This window comes from Charadrius vociferus, unplaced genomic scaffold (genome assembly GCF_000708025.1).
Source record: "Charadrius vociferus isolate BGI_N301 unplaced genomic scaffold, ASM70802v2 scaffold487, whole genome shotgun sequence".
Taxonomy (NCBI): Eukaryota; Metazoa; Chordata; class Aves; order Charadriiformes; family Charadriidae; genus Charadrius; species Charadrius vociferus.
Window position 1 is genome coordinate 1,946,863 of NW_009649169.1, and position 26,022 is coordinate 1,972,884.

The following is a 26,022-nucleotide window of genomic DNA, read 5'->3' on the forward strand; positions in this document are numbered from 1 at the left end:
GACATACAATACATAATTTTAAAAAGCCAAGCAGGTAGGATTCCTTAGTACTTTCATGATAGCAGTTTACAGAGCAGGTATCATTACTCTCATTTTAAATATTGGGAGATTGGGGAGAGGGGGTAAAGAACAATCGATGAGTAAAGAAACAAGTATGGGAGGTTAGTTTTCCTAGCTTGAACTCTGTGTCCTAGGAGAAAGTGTTTGGTTTAATTTATGCAAAGGTAAATTATGTAAGATATCTTTAATCCTGGCAAAGGATATTGCAAAGAATATCCTGATTTCTGTCAAAGCAGAAAATTGAGGAGGTGATATTTGTTCAAATGAGATGTGTATTTCTCAAAAGTGGTGGAAGCGAAAAGGGACTTTCTAATGCTCGAATGGTCATGGGTTTTAATTTCAAAATAGACTACTTGAATTACAGCAAGCCTTATAATTTTCAAAGGTAATAGCAATAGAGAACTGTGCATCTAATTTGATATGACTCTTCAGATTTTCTGCATATATCAATATTTGGACATCTGCTAAAACGTGAATGTTGCATAATCCTTTGGGGGGAATTGTTTTGTGTTAAAATGCTTATTTGTCTAAAAAATATTTACCAAAACTTTTTTTTTTGCTGTTCTTGCTCTTAAATTATTCAACAAATTAGACAACAAAGTCCTCTTTTAAATACAAAGATAAGATTGACATTTTTGTGTCAAATTGGGTAGCAGAATAACAAAATTGTAGTTTTACACTATTTAGTGGCAGTTGATTTCTTTTTTAGCTACAGTTTAATACTCTCCTTATTTTACTCTCATTTACAGTAATGCTACCTGTATCTGTAGACTTGTGTAGAGTTACAGCTGAGATTTAGCGAAGAAAATGTATTTCCTTGTAACGGAATCCAGGGTTGATGTACGTTCATTTTTCACTAAAACAAGCAAAGCCAGAAGAACTTTTTTTCATTGAGTTTACAATCTTCCTTAACCTGCAATAAAGCAATCCCAAAATATTAGGAGACTAATTAATGTTATTTTGTGTAAATGTGTTCCTCCAATTGTTTAAATGACTTTTTCCATAAGATTACAAAGGTAAAGACCTTCTCTCAAATATGATATTTCCTGCCCTTACCTAAAGTGCTCATGTTCTAGCCATAAGCACATTTTTCCGTGTGACATCTGGCAATTATTTCTTAAGGGTTCGGCAAGAAAGGCTCCATTTTCATGTCTTAACATGAAATTAAAAGAGTGAGCCTGAAGCCACCCACAGAAATTCAGATTCTCGAGTAAGATTCTGAAAACTCCAAAAGGATACTTCTGTGTTTCATAGAACTAGCCACTATGCTGAGGCAAGAAAAACAAAGTAACTGCTCCCTGCCTTGAGGGCTTTCTTATGTGGCATGTCCTAGGCGTATGTTCTGCCATCCCTCTATTCAAAATGAAGCCAAAGCAATTGCTGAAGAATGAGTCCCAGCCTGGCTACACGACATCCAGCTCTGTATCTCAGCTTCTTTCGACTGGAATGGTGCAGTCTCTTTCTCAGAAGTGCTGATGCCTTCGGGCACAAGGGGAGGGATCAGCAGAGGTGAGAGGAGGCTTGAGGCTTGTCTGAGGTGGCAGTGCTACCATCTGAAGCAGCAAGGATCAAGACTTCCCTCTTTTACATCTCCACCTGGCCCAGAATTTGAAACATTTCATCTCAAACCAAACCCCAGTGTTGGTCTGGAGTGGTCCTTTGCTGGACATGCTCACCCGTGGGAGCAATGGCAGTGACATGGAGCTCAGAAGCCCCCTCTAGCCATGGGGCATGGTGGTGGCCCCTTGTGCCTGGACTCCAGCAGCCCCATGAGCTACACATTCCTTTCCAGATGTGATCCACGGGGTTGCGTTTGATCGGTAAAAGCCCTTTGCAGTTTACATCTCAGGTGTAGCAGAGAGGCAGTTTTGTCCTGGCAATTGAGGTGGGCTGAGGTGGGTGAGCACCCCATGGGCAGGTCTGTGCTGGGGGGGACTGGTGTCCTTGGGGTGCAGCCCAGGCTTCCCTCCACCCGCTCCTCAGTGCAGGCAGCGCCTGGGCGCCTTGGCCTTGCAGCTGCTCTGTAAGTCTGCTCCGATTTGTGGGAGACTTCTGAGCCTGTGGGATGAGCGGGAGATGTTTGATTTGGAAGCGTTGTCTGTTCATGGTGGTGGGTTTTTGTTTGTGTAAATTTAGGGTATGGCTTTCCCCCAGCACTGACATTCTTTATTGGAAATCAAAGTTCACTCTACTAGTATGTGTAGAAAAAAGGCTGAACAAGTGGGATTGATTTCTTTATCATCCCCACATCTAAAAGTTTAAGTGGATTTGTTGTGAAAACACTAGGACACAGGAGAGCTTTCCTTGTTTCTTGGCTGTGTCTTGGACTCACTGAGGGACCCTGGACATTTGTAAAGTGGGTATACTATTGCTTCTCAATAGCATATGAGAAAAACTATATCATTTTTATGTTCTCAGTACTGTTGTGGAGCAGCACTGGGAATTGTGAACAAACTTATAATGGATAAAAAATACAATATACTTTTTGTGACTAAAGAACATCACCATATGGATTTCCAAGCTTGAAAGAGAGATCCAGTCTGACTTCTGTGATGAAACAGTGGATTAAAATACCACTATTTATTTTCTGTGTCCTATTTGTTGATCGACAAATAATGTGGAAATTTAGCTAATTTTAAGGGTTGTGTGTGAGATGAAGGTTTGTCTTTTGGTTAAGGTAGGGAGTCTGCTAAATAGGATGGGTTCCAGAAAAACTGTATGCCAAGAGAGACTCCTCCTTTGACCTTTGCCAAGCCTCTAAGACATATCTAGTAACATTTTGGAGGTCTAAATTGTAGCTTGAGTCACGTCTGGCTGTATTGCTTATATTTAATCTAATTTGTGCAATATTAGCCATGAAATTGCAGATACTTAGGCTCCGGTGTATTTAGGCTGTATTTAGATTTCTAATTAACACTGACATCCGCATTTCTATTGTTAACCAAGCCAGTTAATCTAAAGCTGGTGAGCTTATGGCTACCCTTAGTGCAGGTACACATTATGGAACTGTAAGCAACGCATTAATATCTTTACATTTTATTTCTTGCTGATTATTCCATGGAAATAAGAGCACTGCCTTCCCACGCAGGTTAATGTGAGGATAGGTGTATGACTGTAGTATAAGGGGGGTTGCAGAGGTACCTCAAATAGCTAGTCTACTGTGAAATCTTCAGAGTATATCCCTGTACATGTTGTCCATCCCTGGAACTGGAAGCAACTTTAAACTCTCACAGTTTTCTGTGTTCAAATGTGTTCACTCCAGAGTTACCTTAAGTAACAAGTTTTGCACTGCTGTCTTTTAGAACTTTTTCTCATGTGTGACTCGCAAATCGGAGTCTTAAAAACCTCTGTTAAAGCTGGCACCATTGGAAATTGTCTGTTTCATCTTGAAGAAACTCAGCCTGAGGCTGCTTGTGTGCATTTTACTAATTTGACCTACAGCACCAAGTGGTGGCCATAATCAGAGAGGGATGTTCCCCTTACTGCACCATTAATTGTAACTGCAGCTTTAATTCTTTTCAAGTTTACATCATTTCACAATGGCTTGCTTCTCTTGTGACTGTAAAAAATGTTTAGGACCGGTTCCCCGGATGACATTTTTGCACTCTCCCCTCTGCACAGATGACCCCATCTGAATCTGTCTTTCTGTGACCGTCTCTGGCGGCTGTGGAATGGGAAATTCGTGCATATGATCACAGTCACCGCCTTATGCGGTTGAAGGTTTGGTGTTAGTGAAACAGAGCAACATTGTGGCCCCTCATTTTCCTTTAATGTCCTAGAAAACATTCTGAAACCATGCAGGTTCCACACCAACAGGGAATTCAAGTGAAATACCTTACAAATAGCCAAATCCAGCCCTCTTGTGCTGTGCAAAGGGATCTAGTATGTAAGCAAGGAGCTCGTATTAGCTTTTTCATCCTTAATGCTGTATGATTGTCTTGTCAGTTTCCAAACATTTTATAACTGAAAATCAACCGTACTTAACTTACCATTTATTATGATCTGTGCATATTATGCTACACATAAATATATATGTGTGCATATATGTATATACATGTACATGCATACGGTATTTATACTATACTATATATCTATAGCTTCAGTAGATTTTGCACTGTAATGTATTTTACTCTGTATAGTGCACAAGATGCTTTCATGACACATGGCAATAGCATTTTCCAGCTTACACTGTTTCTTACACCAATATAATGATAACTGATAATCTCAGAGCTAAAATAATCATTAATGCAAAATTATATTAATTGTATTACAGTCACGTGGACTGATTTACTTTGTTTTGGTCCTAGGGGGGCAAGATTCCTATCCGATGGACATCACCAGAAGCCATTGCATATCGGAAGTTCACATCAGCCAGTGATGCATGGAGCTATGGGATTGTTCTCTGGGAGGTGATGTCTTATGGAGAAAGACCATACTGGGAGATGTCCAACCAGGATGTGAGTATATTGTTATCTGAGTTATGTTCTCAAATAAAGGATCAAGCTGTGAAAGGAAGCGAAGCATAATGAAACCAGGTGGCTGTGAGTTTTTGACGTTGACATTGAATAAGATGTAGAAATTAAAATTGCCAAGTCTTCCTAGTCAAGTAAAAGGTCTAACGAACTCAATAAAAAGCCAGCATCTTTCTAGCAGGGTATTTTGGACCTCTGAGGGAACGTGTTAGAGAATTTTATCACGCTGGTGGTTTTCTTGTAGGATGATTCAAACAATTCCGCTGCAATGAGGTCATTGCCTTCTACATTCCTTAGCTTATTGTTAGAAAACCCTCCTAAATTTCTGTTGATCCCCTTTGGTTCCACTTGTATAATATTCTGTAGAAGTTTTCTGTAAACATCAAATACACAGACTAAGCTCTCAGAGCTTATGAAAAAGAGAAGCAAAGTATTTCCACTAAGAGTTTAATGAAATCAAAATAATTCTGGAAGTAATCAATGGATAAAATAGAGGAGAGTAAACTGATTAGAAGACTTCCAGTACAGGCTTCTTTGCAACGTTAGTGAACTATCTAACCCTGCAATCCAAATGATTAATGGATCTCTCCCAGTATTTTTGTAAGCAGCATAACATTTCCCCAAATAAGATTTTTATTGTATCTATTTTGGGTTCTTTTTCTGTTGTCTTATTAGTCCCAGATTTATTTCACAGGAGTTACTTATGAACCAAATTTTCTAAAGTACAGTCACTAACACAAATAGATCTTCCAAGGGATTGGTATCTATCGTTACTGATACTAAATTAAAAAAAGTCAGTAACATAGATGTAGTCAGACATTCTCTATACTACTTTATGTTAAACAAGGAAAAAGAGAAGAAAACTTTCTTTCAGATTAGTACCTCTGGAACCCAAGTCTCTTCAAAAAAGCTATGTATTTCTTTTAATTATTCATGAATGTTTTTCTGTTGTTTGTGGAAATTAATGAATCATATTACGTAGGCTGATATACTAGCCTTTAATAATATCACAATAAAGTCAGAAATAGGATTAACCTATTTATGTGTTTCTGCTTCATGGCTGCTTAAACTGTGGACTGTTTTCCTATCCCTATTCTGACTCAGAATAGTTTTTCCTGCTTTTGAATTAACTGATACAGATAAAATGGAAAAATTATCAGAATACGGCTTTATCATTTTCTACTTGGAATACACTGAGGTTTTATTCAAGGTGTAATATATACTGTAGGACTGATCAAGAGGTGTTACACTCCAGTGAAAAGGTTGTATTAAAAAGCTTCTAACAGCATAAATTCTGGGCTTTTTTTTTTTTTTTTTGTCAGTCTAGACAAATGATATACAATCTAGAAAAAATTTGTCTATCTAGACAAATTAAAGGAAGTGGGCCTGCACTGCCTAGTAGGAAGTGTACAGTTATCCTCGCGGTAAGTTTCAAAAATATTTTCTGGCCCTGTGAGATTGTCCATAAGGCCTTCCACCTCTCAGTTCAGGGGTCTCACAAGAGGGTAGGTTGGCTTTCTGCGGAGTGCAGTGTCCACTGGAGAGTGTGGAAAGCGTGTGTTGCTAAGGGTGATCAGACGAGAGATGTTCAAGACCTTTTGAAGTTTGGCGTAGTTAAATAAGCACTTTACTAACTGTAGCTTTTGTTTATGGATTTAGTTCAATCAAGTGTGAGCTTTGGAGATCCTTTCTAGACTCTCACCTTCCTCAAAGTCACATACTGTATCTTAACTCCCCTTTCTGTATGCCTAATTTACCGCCTGGTTTACTTTGCAGATAACCAGAGGCGTTGCACGACAAGACAATTAGTGAATAAACACATTTGTTTAAACACAGAATGTCCATGTTACTGTGGTTCACAGAACTGATAAAAACAAGTTAAGTACCTTTAAGTTTTCAAAAACTTTTATCCTTGTGCAGGTGATTAAGGCTGTCGATGAAGGGTACCGCTTACCACCTCCTATGGACTGCCCAGCTGCCTTGTATCAGCTGATGCTGGACTGTTGGCAGAAAGACAGAAACAACAGACCCAAGTTTGAGCAGATTGTCAGCATCCTGGATAAGCTGATCCGTAATCCCAGCAGTCTGAAAATAATCACCAATGCAGCGGCAAGGTGACATATTAGATCTAACATTGCACATAAATAAATGTCTTTGATTTCTTCATCTTCCATAATTAGAATTTGTTTACTTTGTTCATCCTCTTCGTCAACTTTTAACTGTAGTTGTTGGGAATCTTGAAGGCTAGGGAAAGCTTCCTGGCTATCCCTTTGGGAGAAGGATTTAATATTGTGATGATGATTATTATTACTGTTATTTTTATTAATTATATGCTATGATTTATTCAAATTGTGAAAAGCTGTTGTGCTAAGGTTATCAAACCCATTGTAAGACTGAGCAGAGGTTTGGGAGAAAAACACAGATGGCAGATTTGGCCATCATGTGAACTTCCTTCTGACCTTCTGTGGTGTTTTAAGTGCTCAAGGGTTTCGCAGGTTACAGCTAGCCATGTTCCTAAGTATCTTTCTGAATTGGGTCCAAGTACATATCCTACATTCTTATGCTCTGCTCTGACAAGTTATGTGAACTTTAATCATATGACTCATCGTTTTGCTTTCAGTAGGACTCACAAACTTGAAAATGCCCTTACGCTCCCTGTTAGATCAATGCCTTAACAAGGAATTTGCTTCCAAACTGTGCGATATTCCTAATTATATTTAAAACATTTGTTTATAATGTTTGCTATTCAACACACTGTGGGACATCACTATGATGAGATAAGAATTATCTCATTGAGAGAGAGTAACTGAAGAGTGTGTTGACACCTAAGGACATAATGGGGATGTGGTGAAATAAGAGCTTTAGTTAAGTTGGGTTTAAGTGAATTGGTTTATATAATGCAAAAAATGTCATACTCTTGTTGAAGTGATCTGAAAAGATGTAAAATTACTTTTAGCATGAATGCTCGTGCAAAATCCTCTGTGCGCAAAGCAGGCAGAGTCAGGGAGAAACGCATGCTGCTGTGTGAGACCCATGTCTTGGAAAGTGTTTCAGTGGGCTGGAGTCTGCCGTGAGGCAGGCTTCGAAAAGGAACACAGCAAAACATTCCTCTCAGACCTTTACTTGTAACACAGCACACTTCTCGCCACAGCAATAGAATGGGAAGGCACGGAAGGGAAACGGAACAAAGGCAGCGGGAAGAGGCGCACTGATACCGCAGCCGGCTGTGCAGGTGACAGGGACCTCGCTTCTGTCTTCCTGGCCCCTGGCGTTGTGTTGCATCCTGAGCTGCAGGCTGGCTGTTCTAATTACCTCCTCCTGCCACGCCAGAGACGTGAAAAAGAAAGCAGAGATGGGTGGAGGAAGGCAGCCATACTAATGGGCTTTGCCTTTAAAAAATATATAATGAGAGAAGACTGCTTGGACAGTAATTGTGTTTCAGTAATTTAATTGGTGCGCATTTAACATATAGTAAACCAACATGCTTACCGAAGCAATTATTTCTGTTAACCTGCCAGGTAACAGAAAACAAATGAACAAACAAAGAAGCCAACAAATTTTTGGAAAAAAAAAACAAACAACAAACTGTTTAACTGTTTAAACACTATCTTTTCAGTCAAGCGCATTTCTTCTAAATATCTTGCTGCCCTTGCTTGGCAAATGATTGGTGCAAATAGTTATTTTATAGGGATATACTGCAGCAATCTGCTGAATAGGGGAGTTGGGAATCATGACTGTCATGTTTTGGTTTGGGGATTTGATTGTAGAAACCAGTGTTACATGTTTTGCATTCCAAATGGAAGCAAAATATTCCCTGATTGCTGTCCTTCCAGTTAGGGAGCTGAACCACAGCGAAGCTGAAAATGACGCTGGACTATCCTTTCCAGTTTACCTGTTCATAGCCAGTAAAAGCTGATATCCTCTGATGGAGACCAAATTCAGCCCGAGTACTGCTCGCACCTGCTAAGCTCTGCGCAGGAGCACCACAGCGCAGTGTTGCTCTCTCACGTCTCTCTCTTGCTCTCTTTGCTCCCCCGTCATTATGTGCTTCACTGGCGCGGGCAGCAGGGGCTGCACATCGGTACCGTGATGCCGAGCTCGCTGCTCCATGGCACAGCCTGGGGAGGGAAGGGGGCTGCTAACACGGTAGGGGACTTCTCACAGCTGCTTTTGGTGAGGTCTCGGTGAAATGCTTCTCATGGCAGGCTGTGGCTTTGGCTTTGATGTGGAGCACGTTTCTGACGAGGGGAACGTCAAAGGCAACTTTTATTCCCTCATTCCCAATTACCTTTCCACTGCTATGTTCTTGCGCCCTTTGCCTTCCGAAGCAGTGCAGTACCTCTCCCTCTCTGCAGCTCCTTGCTCCCCAGTGACAGATGAGGGCTGTGGGGTCCAGGTGGTGGGCACACCAGTATGGGTGAGCCCGAGCCGTTCCCTGCATTTGTTGCAGTTCAGGGAATGCGTGAGCCATGATCTCTCCGTCTCACTCTCCCCCTGTCAGTCTCTGCAGCCCAACCCAGGCTATCCTTAAACTTCAGTGTGACCAAGAATTAGGTATGACAACGTGAGGGGTGCTGGGCAGTCCTATGCAGATATGGAAATCCATGATCACCCCCATGTAACCATCGCCCAAAACTTACTAATCTAGAACCTCAGACCTGGCTGAAAAACTGCAGCTAGCTCCAGACCCCCTTTGTGTCCTGCAGAGAGGCATTTCTGGCTCCTTCTGCAGCAAGAGCCTGGTACTGCTCCTGGCCGGGGACTGAGCACTGGAGGTCCATCCACCATCGCCTTCTCGCAGACTGACAGGGAAAAATGAGAAGGCAGCCTTAAAATAGGTTTGGGTCTTGCTGTAGCCTTACGTGCAGAAATATGTAACTGATGTGAAAGGGTGGTGAAGGAGAGCAGATCCTTGAGAAGGAGACCCACAGTCAGATCCCTGACGGTATCCTTGTACTGTCAGCAGCCAGAGAGGAACAGGCACTGCTGTGGAGGTAAAGCACTCCGTGGTCCAGCGCCAAGGGCCGGGGCGTTGCATCGGCTTAAATGGCCACTCTCAGTTGTTATTTGATGCTGTAGTACTCCTGCGGCACCTCTCCCCATACCCGTAATAAGCAATTAATCTAAATTACAGAGGTCCCAGCTCTCTTTTACCCGTGTCTGCGTTGCTACTGGAAGAACGCTAAAGCTTTATGCCCACCATATGCTCGTAGGTGTGCAGAATATACTTGGTCAGGAAAAATGTTTAACCTGATGACGTCCACTGCAGATGCAAAGCCCGTCTCTTCTTACAGGTTTTAGAGCTGATGTTTGTTTAAAATAGTCACAGCACTGTTGTCTCCCATGCAAAATGCACATTGTTGGAGGTGCATGGGATATGCCTGTCCCCTGGTACGTTACTGTTAACTGACTTCAGCTGAAGGATGTGCTTGACTGTACATCTGATTCCAGACCACAGCCTGGGCAAATTTTACACTAATACCTCGTAAGAATACAGGAGAGGAGTCAAAGCCTTCAATTTTGTATTTCCTTTTCAGTTTTCTGTCCCTTCTGGCCGCTCCATGGTATCTAATAATTTCTTCATACCCGAGGGGATGTTTTTATCCTTATTGATCGTCTCTTCACAGACCATTCTCCGCGCTTGTGAACCTTACATTGACAAAAGGTTTTTGTCACCTCAGAACAGTAAACGTTTCATAATACCTTTCCTGGCATTTTGTTTCATCTCGAATTCACATGAAAATTCCTTTCCTATTCCTTGTTAAGTACAGAGTATGGCTAATTTCTTTCTTACCTGTCAAATTTCACTTTTTAATCAGGTAGCCACCTTGAGCTCTTGCTAACGAGACCTATGCTGGTTATGGACACGTGGGTGTTTTATGTCCTTTAGGCTGCCTGGAGTTATCTAGCTCTGTAAAGGGCTGTAGGAACAGAACTTAGTACACAAAAACTTACACAAGTCATGCGGTTTTCTGAAGCACAACCTCATGATATTTGTATTTGATTTATGTCTTGCTGTTCTTTCCTGTTTTCAGAGCACGATGTTCATTTTTATAACAGAGTCCTTAGGTTGTTTGGATATCTTTAGGGTGGAAGTGAGTTCATAGTTCTTCCAGTTTTGATCAAGTTCATTATTTTTCTTCTTGAGCTTATTATTTTTTAGTCCACTGTGTATTACTTCACATTTGTGAACATTTCATGCAGATACAAAGCAGATGGAAAGTTTTCTCAACTTGAGTAGGAGAGACAGAATCACTTCACCCACCTGCTAGCCAGTTGGTGAGGCTGTGGTCTGAAAGGGCTTATTAGTGGTTTCATTTGTGTGGGAAAAAAATGTAACCCAAGAGTCACGCAACTGGAAATACTTTGTATGCACTACCAATCTTAAATGGACTCATGACGTTTGTTTCACTTTTTCCCCCACTTATTTGTATTTCTGGGTTTTTTTCTTATTTATATTTCTGATTCTAATCTCCTTATATATATACGTGATGGCTGTCTAGAGTTACAATGTGTATTATCATTTTGTGTATATGAATCTTACTCTTACACAGCCATTTGAAAAAATATATTTAAAATACAATGTATAATTAGAAATATATTTAAAGCATTTCTGTGTCCCAAAGTGAATTAAGCTGTCGGAGGAGGGTGTGACCTTGAGGTATAAGGGTTGTGATATATTGTGGGATTCAGGCACCCCAAGTATTACGGCAGCTTTCCTATAGTTGCTGTGTATGTTCACATCTGTGATGTAGGTGTGACTAAAGGCACTTAGTCTTCATGAACCAGCTATAAAACAGGAATAGCTGAGTTAATCCACAGCCTTCGCAAAGAAAAAGCATTTGGAAAAAAAATGAAAAATATTTCTAATTCCAACACGTGATTTTTAGAAATTCCGAACTGCTAGCAGGTCTGTGATTGACTTCAAAACTGACAAGGAATCCATACAAAAAACCAACCTGCTCCTCTATTTGCTTTTGTTTCCGTATAACCTTTTGGTAAAGTGAAAGTCTGTGTGAAGTATTTGCTGTTTCATACTGCAGTACATATTTAGGAGAGGAGGAAAGAATTATATTGCAAACAAGGGGAGAAAACCACCTGAGAATTTAGGATATTTCTTTATTAAGTGGTCTGTAACCATTTTTTGCATGTTTCTAGTTGTATTAATAGCTATATCTAAGTGCAAGAATTGCAATAATTTGTCTCATGTAGCGATTGCAGAAAATAAACAGCTCATAGTCTTCCTTGTAAAAAATATCATTATTTTACAATTTGCTCAGAGTTAACAGCTGACAATTCTGTTAATTCCTTTGGGTCTTCACAGAAAATGCTACTTATTTTGCATTGCAAGTTGGGAAGAGGATCTCAGAGGAAGGAGATTTTAATGGGACATTTATCGTTCACTATCTTTGTTCTCAGTTCATATCTAACATGGAAAGTCATTATCAGGTCTTACTGCTTACAGGGAGTTCTGTAAAATTATCTGGTGATTTTTGTCCACTTATTACTAAGGTCTGGGTAGCGTGGTTTCAAACACATTTATGAGACAGTTTTCAATTTGGAAATGAAGCTATCAGATGTCATTTTATTTTGGAAAATGTCAAAATGTCACCCATTTCAAAGGCAGCTGCTTTATTGGGACTTTTAAAATGATTATTTTGTTTAGCTAACTTCTCTGTCTCTCTGAAAATTTAAATCACCTTCCTCACAGGAGGATTAATTAGCAAGTTGGCCCCAAATCTTTGAAGATGAAGGTGTTAGTTACAGGCTAACCAGCAGTTGTTAGTAGGATTCAGCATCTGTTTCTTCTGGCATGGAGCTACCTTTAGTATGAAATACATGGAAAAGACAGAGCATGTTCAGCGAGGGCAGTAAGCCTCAATAAAGCCATTTGATTTCATAAACAGAGACAGGAGGCAAGGCTGGCTCTCTTCTCTTTGTAGACTCCTCTCTCTGCTCTCTGAGCACTGCTTGTAGCATCAGCCAGCCAAACTGCTTTCCAGTCAGTCGGGTTTAAGACACTTTCAAAGTATTAAAAATCTGATTCTGTGTTCTTATGTATAGGAGCTTCTGACACAAAGTTTTATTTTGTAATTGCAAGGATTCATTTCAGTCCTCTAGTCTGCTCTGGATAAATGTTATGTGTTGCAAAATGTAGAATTTCTGAATAGACATACAAAGTGAAAAGCTGATTCAAAATAAGGAAACCAAACCAAAATTTTTAAAGAAATAATGCTGCTTACCAAAGGGTGGTAAGGCACTGGAACAGGTTGCCCAGAGAGGTTGTTGAGGTCCCATCCCTGGAGGTGTTCAAGGCCAGGCTGGACGTGGCCTTGGGCAACCTGGTCTGGTGGGAGGTGTCCCTGTCTATGGCAGGGGGGTTGGAACTCGATGATCTTCAAGGTCCTTTCCAACCTAAACCATTCTATGATTTTAAATTATGTTTATGCTAATTTCAAAATGAGGACCATTATGCATGCTAACAATACACCTTTTCTGTGCATGGAACTTAAATAAAATTTAACCCCAAATTTCTTTTTTCCAGAATGAGGTACCTCATCAAGCTCAGTCAACGTATTCTTGATTTACAATAAGGAATATGCAGCTTGAACTTATTCTTTGTGTTTATGAATAACAATCAGGGTACATGGATAAAACCTCTTAAGATTTTATTGAAGGCTTTGGAGCTGAAGTTTACAAAATGTGTAGTTGCCTCCTTGGAACTCCGCTCAGAGGCCTGAGGTTATATATCCCATACTATTATACAAATTTCACATGTTCCATTAATTTCCAAGTTCCAGTTCTGTGGTGAGGAAGCACCATGTCTGACTATGGTAATTAAAAAAAAAAAAAAATCATTTATGAATAGTTATGTGGATTTTTCTTTAATCCCCTCATACATCTTTTTTGATAATTCATGACACTGTGTAACTGTATTGAAAAAAAAAAAAAGCATTATTTCTGGATCATACTGCAGCATTGAAGGTAGATTTGGTTTCAGCTCGCTTTTGTGTGTTAGAAGGTCTCCATTTAAAATACAGGTTCTACCACTTTTGTTATAGCTAAGGCTAGAAAAACAGGAGAGCCACTTATTTTCAGAAAAAGCATAGCTGAAATTCTTTTAATATAGTCCAGGAATTTTAAGGGGTCAGGGTCAGTTGCTCTTCCTGATGAAAATAAGGAAGTGTTCGAAAATGTGCATGAAGAATTCCTCATGCATTCTTTCATGCGTTAGCAAGTTGTTTACAGCCCAATCCTGATTTTCTTGAATTTGATGTGTTGTTGGAATTATTCACTGGCGTAATTTCCTGGAGCAGTTTTTGGCCTACCTGTTATTTGCGAGTAGTTGATTGCAAGCGTTCACTGCTAAACATGTGCTTTGTTGGCTGTCATTGTGGCACTCTCAGTGGTGTCAAGCGCAATGTTTGCTCTCAAACATCCAGAGGTATCATTTGCAGTTTAAAACTTGAAGTTTGCTTCTCACAAATCTTGTTCCACTTAAAATCTGTTGATTTGGTGGAAGCTCTCTAGTGTGCTAGCTTGGTAGGGTATTTGGGAAAATTAAACTCAGTAGGAGCGGTGAACAGGTCAAATAAAAAATTCAGGCTGCTTGATTACGTGGCATAATTCAAGCCCTGTTTTTACAGTAATATTTGCAATGAAGCAACTATTTGCGTTGGCTGACTGTTTTGTTGAAAAGTTCCCGTTTTTTTGCCATTCAGGTCAGAAAGTTTCAGATGCTTTAGACATATTGCTGACCTGCCACAATATTGCTTGTCTGCTTCTCCCTGGTAGGAAACTTTCATGTTGGAGGACTAAAGGAAAGAGCTTTCCTTTTTATTTTGAGCATTTCAGAGAAGACTTGCGCTTTGTTGTTGTCCAGACGGTAACAACAGGGTCCGGGTTTGGCCAAATGCAAGCCTGCATGTGAATTTTTAGCCTCATTCAGAAACCAGCAACAACATAATCCGTGTCCTAAAATGGACTGTTTGCTCTAAAAGAATTCAAGTAATGTAAGCCTACACCGCTAGCCCTCTTTCTGAATTCTGTTAAACATAAAATAGTGCATTTATGGAGAGGGGGAAAACTTAACTGCAAATCGCAAAGAAAAGTAAAAGATTAACAATACTTCCAGGTGTCTGTCTAATCATATTTTGGGTTGTGTGGGGAATTCAGGAGTTGGACTGAGGAGATTTTTAGGGACTTTAGTTAGTTTGCATGCTAGAGACAGAAAAGGCCTATTTTCACCTGACTTTTTCCAGCAGTCATTAATATGGTGCCTGAGGCAAACACAAATCAACCGTTGTTCCTTCAAAGTTAAAAGTTGCCGGGGTTCACTGTTAACAGAGACTGTAAAACATCTATTTGCACTTTCGCACCTCTAATTTGACTCTGCTGGTGAAACTCAGACAAGAATTCAGAGCAGACCGAGTTAGGTACTGTATAATTTAAACAGCAATGCAGCCAGACCAGCGGGTGGCCTGATCGTGAGCGTTTGCTGTGTACTGTGATTCCGAGGGATTTTGTTCTGCTGTTCGCAGCTCGGTGTGCCGGGTTTACAACGTGAAGCCCTCATTAGCGTTAATGGTAATTCTGTGATGGAAATGCTGGAAAAAGAAACTGCACGGAGACGTTGCCTGATGCCGTGAGTGCTGTGGCGAAAGTCTGTGTAAATTCATAGTGTGGCCAAATGTGAGCTGTAAGGGCAAGTCATACACAGCAAATGGTAGATGCAAAGAGCCAGAAAAGCATTTTAAAAGCTCTCAGAGGCATTTTTCTCTCCCTCTTTAAAAGAGCCTATAGACTGTCCTAACAATAATGACTGGTTGTCATTAAGGGTCTGTCTCTGGGCCAGCTACGAATCCCAGGAAATGGCCATGTGATGTTACTTCTGCAGCTTAAAAGCACAGCTTAAGCTGTATTATGAGAAAAAGAAAACCATTTCAGCAATGCGCTGGTATTTTTTGCCTTCGGTGGTTTTGGTGGGGGGAAAAAGTAAATTGAGGAGCATTGATACCCCCAGGCATATGATTTATTACCCCACCAAGATGCTGAAAAGATAAAAGCTCCTTGAAAAGCATGTTCTGAGGGGCAGCTAAAGGAGTAGGGAAGATTGGAGGACTGACCTATGGGGCAGCTGAAGTTTTATTTGGTCATTATCGTAGAGGAAGCTGTGGTAAGACTTTTTGCCAACAAACCACATGGAGCTAGAAAATAAGTAGTTCGCGGTGACATTTAGAGAGATGTATCATTTTGCAGCAGGCCATCAGCCTCACCTGCACTCTTTTCTCCATTAGTTATTTGTATTATCTCTCTTCATTTCTCCAGCTCTCTTCTGACTTCAAATAGCAGTCACAACCTGCTTGTTCTGACAGTGTGCAAGTGTGATATGAAGACCCTTGGGAAAAGCAGATGTGCCACCCTAAGAGGCAAATTGTATTTTAGGACCAAGTTACAAATTTTTCCTAGGGTACCTTAAAAATGGGTGTGAAGAGGTGGAACTCCAAAGATTCTGATCTTTAAGGTCTAGGGATAATCAAGTAAACACAATGACTCTACTTGTCCTCAGCATGTCATTTATTTCCTCGTCTCCTGTTGATACACCTGTATACTTACGATTCTGCCTGCTGTAAAAGATAAAACTAAAATTTGCTTTCTATGCCAGCTGTTGGTTTTTGGTTTATTTTTTTCCTGAAATAGGAGATACCCTTCTTGTTAGACCTGTATTATGTGCTTCAGCTTGCCATAATCACAAAGCACATAGAATTTTTGTTCAAACCCGGCCTGGCTCCCTCCTAGGGAGCAATTTCACTTTACAAAATCAGCTTATAATTACCTAAAATTTGCCACAGGAAATTACTATGTTTTTTAAATGCTTTCCCCTTTAAAAGAAACTGACTGTGGAAGTCCAGATTTAAAAAGTGAAGGGTTGGTTGTGCTGTTTGGAGGAAGGGATGGGAAGAGAGGCTACTGTAGTATGCAGTCCGGGATCATGTGTGCACAACTCCTCTGTGTATTTGCAGAATACCACCCTTCGTGCAGAAGAAGTGGCAGGACGTTTTTCTTTTATTTGTCTCTGTTCTTGGATTTTACAAGTTAATGTATCCCTTTCATGTATCCCTTTCTCACCAGGCAGCAGCTGACCAGATGAGATTTCCATGCTATATTGGGAAGGGTTCTAACGATGTTTTCTGTGGTCTTTGTCATTACTATGTGGTGCAGCAAAACTTTCCCTGTGTTGTGACAAAAAGCTGTGCTAATGGTAACAAACTATCATTCCCCTGCTACTGCAGATGACTCAAAGGTTAATTCCAACTGTTAACATAATGGGCACATCCAGAGAAAGCTTTCAACAACAGGGCATTTTGTAACTGGTATGTCACTGTTAAATTTTGTCTTTCTAACCCGAGTTTTGCTGATTTTTTTCCTGGACACCACATGTCAGTAAATACAACTCTGCAGATAGACACACAGTCAGGATGAGCAGGATAGAAAGTCTTTCCATGACTGTTGAAAGATAACACGATGGGGTATATCGTAGTTGGTCAAAGCAACAACATAGAGTGAGTTCAAAAAAAAAAAAAAAGGAGTGGGGAGAAAGAAGAAAAGAAAAGAAAAGACGGAGGGAAATGTTCTATTTCACTTCCCCTGAGCAAACATGTAATTTCCATGATTTCTTTTTAATGACTCTCTTCTGAAGCTAGTAGGTACTGATTTATGAAAAGCTGTAAAAGATCAGGTGGAACCCTGCAGGACGTCGTTTACAGCTGCACGGATTGCAACCCATCTAATTTGTCTAGTAAAGTGTGAGCTCATGGCGCACATCACCCAGACCATAAATTTCATGTTCAGACCTTCTGTCTAGGGGCTGGGTCAGGGGGAGAAAAACTGCCGATGTGTGCAGATGCTCTGAAAGCCCAGCTTTCCCTTGGTGCATGCGAGGAGACATCACAGACTCTTCACAGTGAGACAAATTCCTGTTCATTGATAAACTGTCCAGATGTCCTCTCAGAGGAGGAAAGTAACTAATTTTTGTTTGGAATCCTACAAGGAGAAAAATGATACTTTACAGTGCTGGTTATTTTGAGGTCACTTGCATTAAAATTAGGTCATATTTTTTGTCCTTATGATACTTTGATCCAAGTAATAAACATAAAAGCTCTTTTGGGCCACTCTAATTCCTAATCCTAGAGACCTGTTCTATTTCAACTTGTTTATACTTTTTTTTCATTAATGATTCTTGAGTCAGGCCTCATTTTATTAGATTTAAGTTGAAAAGACATACTAGGCTGGAAAAAAAAATCTTCATGCTTTATCACTAAGAACACTTCATAAATACTCTTAATAAATGTCTTGGGATTCCAGACGGTATACCCAGAAAACTATAAATAAAAAGCATTGGCTCTTCATGGGACAAACAGTAGTCAGGGAGATGCAGGCTGTACAGCTACTGAATAAAAATATTTGGGCCTGATTATCTAAACTGAGCCTTTAACTGGAGGCTGTTTAAAGCTGTCTAACACATAGGTGCCTAAGATCTGGTTTCAGCATGAGAACAGAAACCTGGAGTGTGCTGCATCTTCTGTCCTTAGCTCAGTCCATGTGTCAGTGCGGCCATGCTGTGCTTTCCCTTCTTTACTGTTCTGGAGGCAAAGCAGGTTTCTGGTGTCTTCTGTCCCTTTCCTTTCCATCTACGGCTGCTCCCAGGGTGTGAGGTCCATGGTTGGTGCCAGTGATCATGGTCATTTGCAGCAGCTCCTTGTCCTGGCTGGGCTCCAGAGGGAGGGTAGTCAGGCAAAAGGTGCCTGGTCAGGGACATCGCTGCTCTGAGACCTGATGAAAATTGAAATGGGAGAGGAAAAAAGCTAAATAATGACTCTTCAGCAATGACAGTTCAGTAAGAAAGTTTCAGTCTTGATGCTTTCAAATAAGAAATTACAGTATGCTCAGAAGACCATGAAAACAAGAGTATTCATACCAGACAGAACTGAATTTCTGGATCAATATGGGAGCAGCCGTCTTTGCCATTTGCAATATGAAAAGTGCAGGGTCAGCTGCAATATATTCCTTCTTGATGAAAAATAATATATTTAATCATTGTTTTGAGAAGGGTATTTTTTTCTCAATAGCTTATAGGTAGACTTATGCAAATGGAAAAAGGTTTAAAAGGACAAAGAAGCATGGACATATGTTTTGTTTGATTTATTTTGTTGGTTTTGTTTGTTTCTTACTGGTTTCTTCATTGTTTTCTAAGTAGAGAACTTGGATGCAAATCATGTCAGTTCAGCATCCTTTATGAGCACCAAAGGCAGGAGAGGAGTCAGTTCTCACTTCTAAATTGGTTGTATGATATCGTTATAGAAGTTTCAGTCTTAGAGTAAGCATCAATTTTAAACTGGACACAGCACTTGCATTTTATGTTTGGCTAAGTGTATTTAATAACAAATTTCCCCATTTCTGCTTCTGTGCACTGCAGAATGCAAGTCTTGTGCAGTTACATTTGCCTTACAAATTCACTTAACGTTTGATTTTTAGCCTTGGTACAATTTTTTTAAAGCCACTGCTGTCTTATTATTTGTGCTTCTAACTTAATAGCAGCATTTGGGATTTGTCAGTGGGCTGCAATACTGTGAGCATTTGAGATATGTAAATTCTACCCACACACTCAACTTGGAGTCGAGTGCGCATCATTTGTGTGTTTTTTGGGACCAGGTGAATCACATAAATATAATCTAAATTAGGCTTTTCTTTACTAATGCTTCATACATTAAATTGTAAGGTAACAATACACGTTATGAATTGGTGATGCTTCAGTGATTTAAACGTGAGCATGAGAAGCTGGTGCTCTTAAGCAAGGTGATTACACAACGTTCTTCAAAGCTGCCAGCATGAGTGCCTACGGTGGCCTCAGCAGCAGATAACTTCCACAGATGAACGGAAAAGCCACATCTAGCCAGGAAGCTCCTGCCAATGTCAGTGCTAAGTCTAAAAACTAAAGAAATCCATACGTATCCCCCCCTGCTCCCTAACTTTTATCACATTCTTTTTTTATTTCAGGCCATCAAATCTTCTCCTGGACCAAAGTAACGTTGACATTTCAGCCTTCCGTACGGCAGGTGATTGGCTCAATGGTTTTCGAACAGGACAGTGCAAAGACATTTTCACGGGCGTGGAGTACAGTTCCTGTGATACAATAGCCAAGATTTCTACAGAGTAAGTTTGAATTGACTACAGCTCTTAATCACTGGTGGTGGCTGGTACAAGCCAGGTACAAGATTAAACATAAGCATAAGAGTAGTGATTTTTTACGGAGTTTCCAGTTTTTAGCTAAAATATTCTTACATTTAAAGAGACAAATGTAAATTATTGTTGTAGTTGTAATACACATGCAGGAAACCTAGATGCTGTGGTGACTGTGTGAAGGCCACGGTCAAATAGATGCCAAGGAAATTCCTAATTTCTTCTGATAAGAGTAGCACCATGCATCATCTGATGCACCAGCATGACTTACTTTCACCCACAATTTAGGAGTTTCTGTGTTGATTCTTTATATTCTGCCTTTTATGTAGGGGTTTCCCCACAGCTGGCATGTGTGCCAGTCTTCTCCTTTATTGCACATCCCATATTCCATCAAACCAGGTGAGACAGAGCAAGCACTATGTAGTTGCTTTCTTCCTACATGGTAGTAACTATTCAGGGGATGAACTCTCTTCTGCCTCTAGTTTTGACATTTAAACATGCTAAGCTTTTAAGTTTACAACTTGCAAGTTTATTACATTTAAATGCAATCTGTCTTAGTTCTTGTGATGAGGAAGAGTAGGGTAATGTTCTCTCTGCACCTGAAAAGGCATCAAGTACAGTTATGAACTTACTGTCAAAGGAAATCTCAACTCCCTGTTGGGCTAGCTGGATGCACGACAAGTTATGAAGAAGTAAGCAGCAGCTGCAGTACCGACAATTAAACATGTCAATGCCGTTAATTAGTGTATTATTGCAACTATAAAAAGGGCTGCTAATGGCTTTTTGTAACAATTGCCCTTTGGGGACAGTGCAGAAATCCTCTAGGAATGCCCAATTTCCTGTGAGCCTGTGTTAGTCCTCCGCAAGTGTTAAACCACTTCTGTGTTGCACAAGGAACAAAGAGACTGGACAGCCTGGAGAAACAAGAGGTGAAAAATGGGGTAGATGCTGGAAGCTTGGCCATGTAGCTGTTAATCTCAATGCTGATACCAGAGTTAAGATGACGGTTCAGAGGGCTCGGCGAGATGTCAGCGCTGCTGATGAGCAGCAATCAGGCTGGGAGGGGGATGGAGATGGTAGAGAGGCTCAGAGATGGCAGCTGGCCCAGAATTAAACACCTTGCCCCTAAGTGCCAGTGTGTGTATCACTGGAAAACACTATTTCATTGTTTTTCTTCCAGGTAAGCAAACACAAGAAGGCTAAACAAGTTTTTACTCTTGTTTGTGGCCTGCCGCTGTTTTCATACAATGGCTCTTACTATTTTCCATATGAGAGTTTGTGTTTCAGCAGTATTGCCATAGCTGGAGGCTCCTCCAGCGTAGCAATATAATATAAGATGAGCGAGTTGATTTCTGTTTGCTCACGTCAGCCCTAGGAAACACAAAGACAGTACGCTCACTCACCCGGTGCATCTTCTCTTTTTTCTAGTGACACGAAGAAAGTCGGCGTTACAGTTGTGGGACCTCAAAAGAAGATTGTTAGCAGTATCAAAGCTCTAGAAACTCATACAAAGAACAGCCCTGTTCCTGTGTAAGGTACCAAAATGATGTTGAGCAGGAGAGGAAAAAAGGAGAAAAATTGCATCACAGGGCAAAAGCGATGGCTGATAAACAGCAGAATTTAAAGAAGTTCTTTGCAAGAGCTTTGGAAACATAATGGTTGAAATTTCAAACCCACTAAGACACTCAAATATTGAGTATAAATGCCTTAAAAATAGGAGTGAACTTGTTTTCTATCTGATAATCCTAAAAGGTGGGTGCTCTTGACTGACTGTTAATACAGATAGTAAATTTCAAAAGAAAAAATATGTAAAAAATCCTTCCAAGTAAAAACCAGTGATACTAAAACCTAGAGCCATTTCAATATTAAGTGACTGAATAACATGGAAAACCCATGGACGTAAAAGCTGTGTATTTGATCTATACAGCAAATAAGAATAAAGAAAGACTTGCAGTATTTTTATACAGAAGAGATCTGTAACAGGTATTTTATTTCTTTAAAAGCAAGGAAAATAGAGGACTATACCTCACTACCTGTCTGGCCATATTTACTATAATGTCATTGTAACATGCTATTTCAACTTCAGAAAGGAACACAGAAATAAAGTTTGTAGTGACTTTGAGTTAGTTGACAAAAGATTTTTGCTGTTATGTTAGCTACCCTAATTGTGTTCATTTAAACAGAAACAAGTCTGAATTTTTAAAAGACTTATTTATTTCCTTTGGGTTTTTTTTTTTTTCCATTATTGTTTATATTTATGCTTAAATACTTTAACCTGGCTGTATTATTGCCAAGTGCCAAATGTTATCAAAACTTCATTGGTTCAACCTGAGAAATTGTCTGAGGGTTAATTACTAGATTATTTCACATTCCTAACATCCTATATGAAATACATAAGGAAAGAAAGGTGGTCTTTTTTCCAGCTCTGACTCTGCATAAAGCATCTGGACGTGTTGATATTCCTTCCGTTTGCTGTGGGTGGTATTTTAACCCTGGCTTGAGTTCTGGCAGACTTGCGTGCATATTGATCTCTAGGTCAGTATCTGGCCCGGTCAGGTACACACATCTCATTTACTTCCCAAAGGCCTGCTCCCCTGTCAAAATAAGAACCCCTGTTCTCGAGCCATGTTCCGGTGGGAGATTCACCTAGCAAACATTAAAAAGAGTCAGGGTTGCATCCTGCGTTAGCAGAGGATGCTTTTTGAGTTCCGTGAGGAGTGGTCCATTTCTGTAGCTTCCATCTGGCAGGCTCTGTTCCCGGTCTTGGGAGCTGGGAGGTGCCCTACCATGTGGGTAGCCACTGGTAGTTACACTGAGATGGTGTCCTGCAGCCAAGGATAAGTGGATGGTTTAAAAGGGTGACTGAAGCTTGTGAAATGGGACTTTGGTATGTAATTTTACCTAAGTCTGAGCTAGAAGATCTCGGTCCAGGCACTGCCATCCTGCAGCAGCCTTGCTATTTGCCACAGGTTCCTTAGACGCCTGTTCCTTAAACGAAAGCAAAGAAACATATCTTTAGGACAGCGTTCACATTTCCTGGGGGGGAAAAGGAGGCTGGAAGGTGGCATTTGAGAGTCCTCCCCCATCTCAATAGCAAGCTTTTAAGCTGTTGCTCTGGAGCACATCGGTCCCAGTTCTGAGTAGGCATGACTCTTCTACTGAAAGTGAGTGGTTTAAATCACAGTGTGAGACACCTCTTGTGCTTCTTAACACCCTAGATGTGATGCCAGGCACGCAGAGCTCAGGCTTTAGGCCCTAGTGGAAACCACTCTGTTTCCCAAATTGCCATGCTGGAATCTAAACCTGATTCTGATGAATAACAGTGAGTCCCCTCTAAGTCCAAGGCTGTGTGGGAGGCAGATGTGGCACGCCGCCTTTCACCGCGTATGCAGAAGCAGGTAACTAGTTGTGCTTTCTTTGTTGTATTGGTTTGGTTTTTGAAGCTCCTTGTAGCATAGGGCACACAAGTAAGGGGAGAATCAGTTCCTAGGATTTCTGTGGCTGAATCAGCTTATAAATTGTTCTTCGTGGTTCCAGGACTTATAAAATGTAGAGACACAACGTTTATCACACATTGCTAAATAGAAGCAGAATTAGAGACTTTTTAATGAGTGCTGGCAGTGAGCATGCTGTAAAGGACTGGATTTGAAACACGCTCACAGGATAATAATTAGTAATATTTTCTAAAAGAAAAATGAGTGGGTTTTAAAGTAAGTTGAAATAAAAAAATGGAAGAAAATTAAAATAAAGCACTTAAGATGTAAAGAACACTTCTCCTTGTCTGCCACAGTCTATCATCAAATGCAGCATGCTGAATAGAAAAGCTGTATTTTCCGTTGCTTAGTTCATTCAGAATCTTTCGTTTCTTCAGTTTGAGATTGCTCTAAAGCAGACATTGTTAGTGCATTTAAGTCACCAGAGTCCATTTGCAGACATTGTCTGTGTGGGAACAGCTTTTTATAACATATTCCTCATGACATTTCTCTTCAGCTTCATTCTGCCACTGGAGAGTGTGGGAGAGGGGCCTGGGGTGGGGGGAAGACATCTGTGAAATGCTTCTGAAAACACAGAACCAGTTCTTAGGGTTTTAGATGACGACTGAAAACTTTGCACCAACCACCCTTCATTTTCTCGTAGTATCATGTCATGTTCCTTGCCCACTGTTTGAGCATGCTCAGCATAAAAGATTATATCTCACTGATGCTATGGAAAAATAAACTCAATTTTGCTTTTCTTTGCTATTAGGAGTAGAGAGTTTTAAAATACATTTAATTTTCTCTCCCTGTGAAAAGCTGATTTGTACTGTAAGTGGCCTCTGTTGCAAGCATCCTATACTCCCTGTCCCCGTGTACATATGTATACATAGCAGTGTACAATTCTTCATTGTGGAGTAGAGATACTAGAATTCGTGTGGCCATCTTCCTGTACAGGACTTGCATCGGTTATCGACATCAAGCAAAATGCAACTACTCATAAAATGACATGCCATATTATTGGTTTTGTATCTTTAAATATAGTTTCCATTTTATTTATTTCTGTTAACATATCTAGTTTTGTGCTGTTACTTAGCATTCAATAAGCAATGTATAGTTGTGATTTGATTGGCAGTATGTATTTACGTTAACTTGTATTTCAAAGCATTACTTACTCATTTAGATTATATATTGTGCAATTGTAGATGGCCTCTTACTAATGTAAAATGATTTGTAGTGGAAACATTTATATTTTTATAATAAACATAATGAAAGTATTTTTTACATACTGGAATACTGAGGTGATTGCTTGGAGGACAAAGTAAATTTATTTGATTAGAAAAGTGTGATAAAATTGTAATTAAATATGGATAAATTCTGAGTGTTAAAGCATGGGTTCAGAGTGAAAGCTAGATATTACCTATATTATCTATTAAAAGAAACAAGTAGTGCAGGTTTTAACTAGATAGACCAGCGTTTGTGCTAAACTGACTTATATCAGTCAAAGACTTTACTTTCTCTGTGGATACGGGAAAACATCGTCTAATACAGCCTGCCTATGGGATATTGAAAAAGCTGTCATTTATTTTAGTTGTATCAAGTATTTCCAAACTTTTGCTTTTCTTCCTCCCTTGCCAGTGGACCTCTTTTCATCTTATTACTATGTTGAATCCAGTAAAAGATGTACTTTTCAACAAAATAAAAAAGCCCACCGCTTACTGTAATTTAACCCCATGATCATTTCTTGCCTCTGAGTATCTGTATTAGATAATATTTTGCTCCTGTTTTGTTTTGTCCCTACCAAGTTGTTTCTGTATGCTTTACTGAAGTGCAGTGTCTTTGAAAATGCCAACATACAGCTCAACTTTGCATCTCAGGAATTATCGTCCTAGAAAAATAGGAATGGTTTGAAAGTTCACCAGTTATTCGAGGAGTGAAGTTACAGGATCTTTCTGTACCATAAATGGTTTTGCATGCTTTTGTATATTACTGTGCTTACTGGTGCAAAACAATGCAATATACCTGTCCTGGATTCTGTAAGTTGATAAACTTTATGGACATGGATGTAGCATACTTTTTTTTTTTTTTTTGGCATTTTGTCTTGGTATCTTCAATAGAAAGGGGAATCGCCAAAAAGACCCACCCGGAATTAGACTTAACTTTAAGTGACAACAGCTGGACTGAAATCCAGTCTTGCTACGTAACACCAGTATTCCTCAAGCTGTGCTGCAGTGGGTACATACAGGGTCATTTTAAGTTCTAATGAGTGGGTTTCCATGCTGTACTTGAACGACAGGGAAGCAGCTTTGTTGGTCAAATCTATGCAGTATGCAAACTATTTACATTACGAATAGGTTTCGCTTCAGCAATTGTGTTACACTGACTTCCATCTATCCCTTTAGCCTTACTGGTATATTGTATTTGCTTTATATTCCAAAGGGCACAGTGGATATTAAAGCTTTTATAAATGTTGTGTTTATTGTAAAACAGTATCAATACTCACAGCCAGTTCTGGAATGGCAGTAGGATGCATTCACATGAAGAGTAGCAGAACAAACAAATGCCTTGCAGCCCACCACCATGTCTCAGCTCAGATCTGGAGGGATAAATTGCTGATAATCAGTTCCAAAAATTCAGATATGCCTTTTTTTTTTTTTTTTTAAGTAATGTCCAAGTGATGTTTTTCCACTTTGCATTCCTTCTTAAGGATGATGCCCAGACCTAGATATCTACACCAGTAAAAGCTTAAGCAGTGCCAAACGGAATCAGACAATGAC

The 26,022-nt window shown here is 40.0% G+C and overlaps 1 protein-coding gene across 1 annotated transcript in view; it reads left to right on the plus strand.

Annotated features, from left to right (window-relative positions):
• Positions 1 to 21,570, plus strand: part of EPHA3 (EPH receptor A3) — a 215,139-nt gene extending 193,569 nt beyond the window's left edge. Inside the window, exons 16-19 of the mRNA XM_009888511.1 lie at positions 4,368 to 4,517; positions 6,453 to 6,646; positions 19,590 to 19,745; positions 21,201 to 21,570. Coding sequence (XP_009886813.1) covers positions 4,368 to 4,517; positions 6,453 to 6,646; positions 19,590 to 19,745; positions 21,201 to 21,306 — 606 coding nt within the window. The 3' untranslated portion in view covers positions 21,307 to 21,570. The remainder of the gene's footprint in view (positions 1 to 4,367; positions 4,518 to 6,452; positions 6,647 to 19,589; positions 19,746 to 21,200) is intronic.
• Positions 21,571 to 26,022: the final 4,452 nt, after the last annotated feature.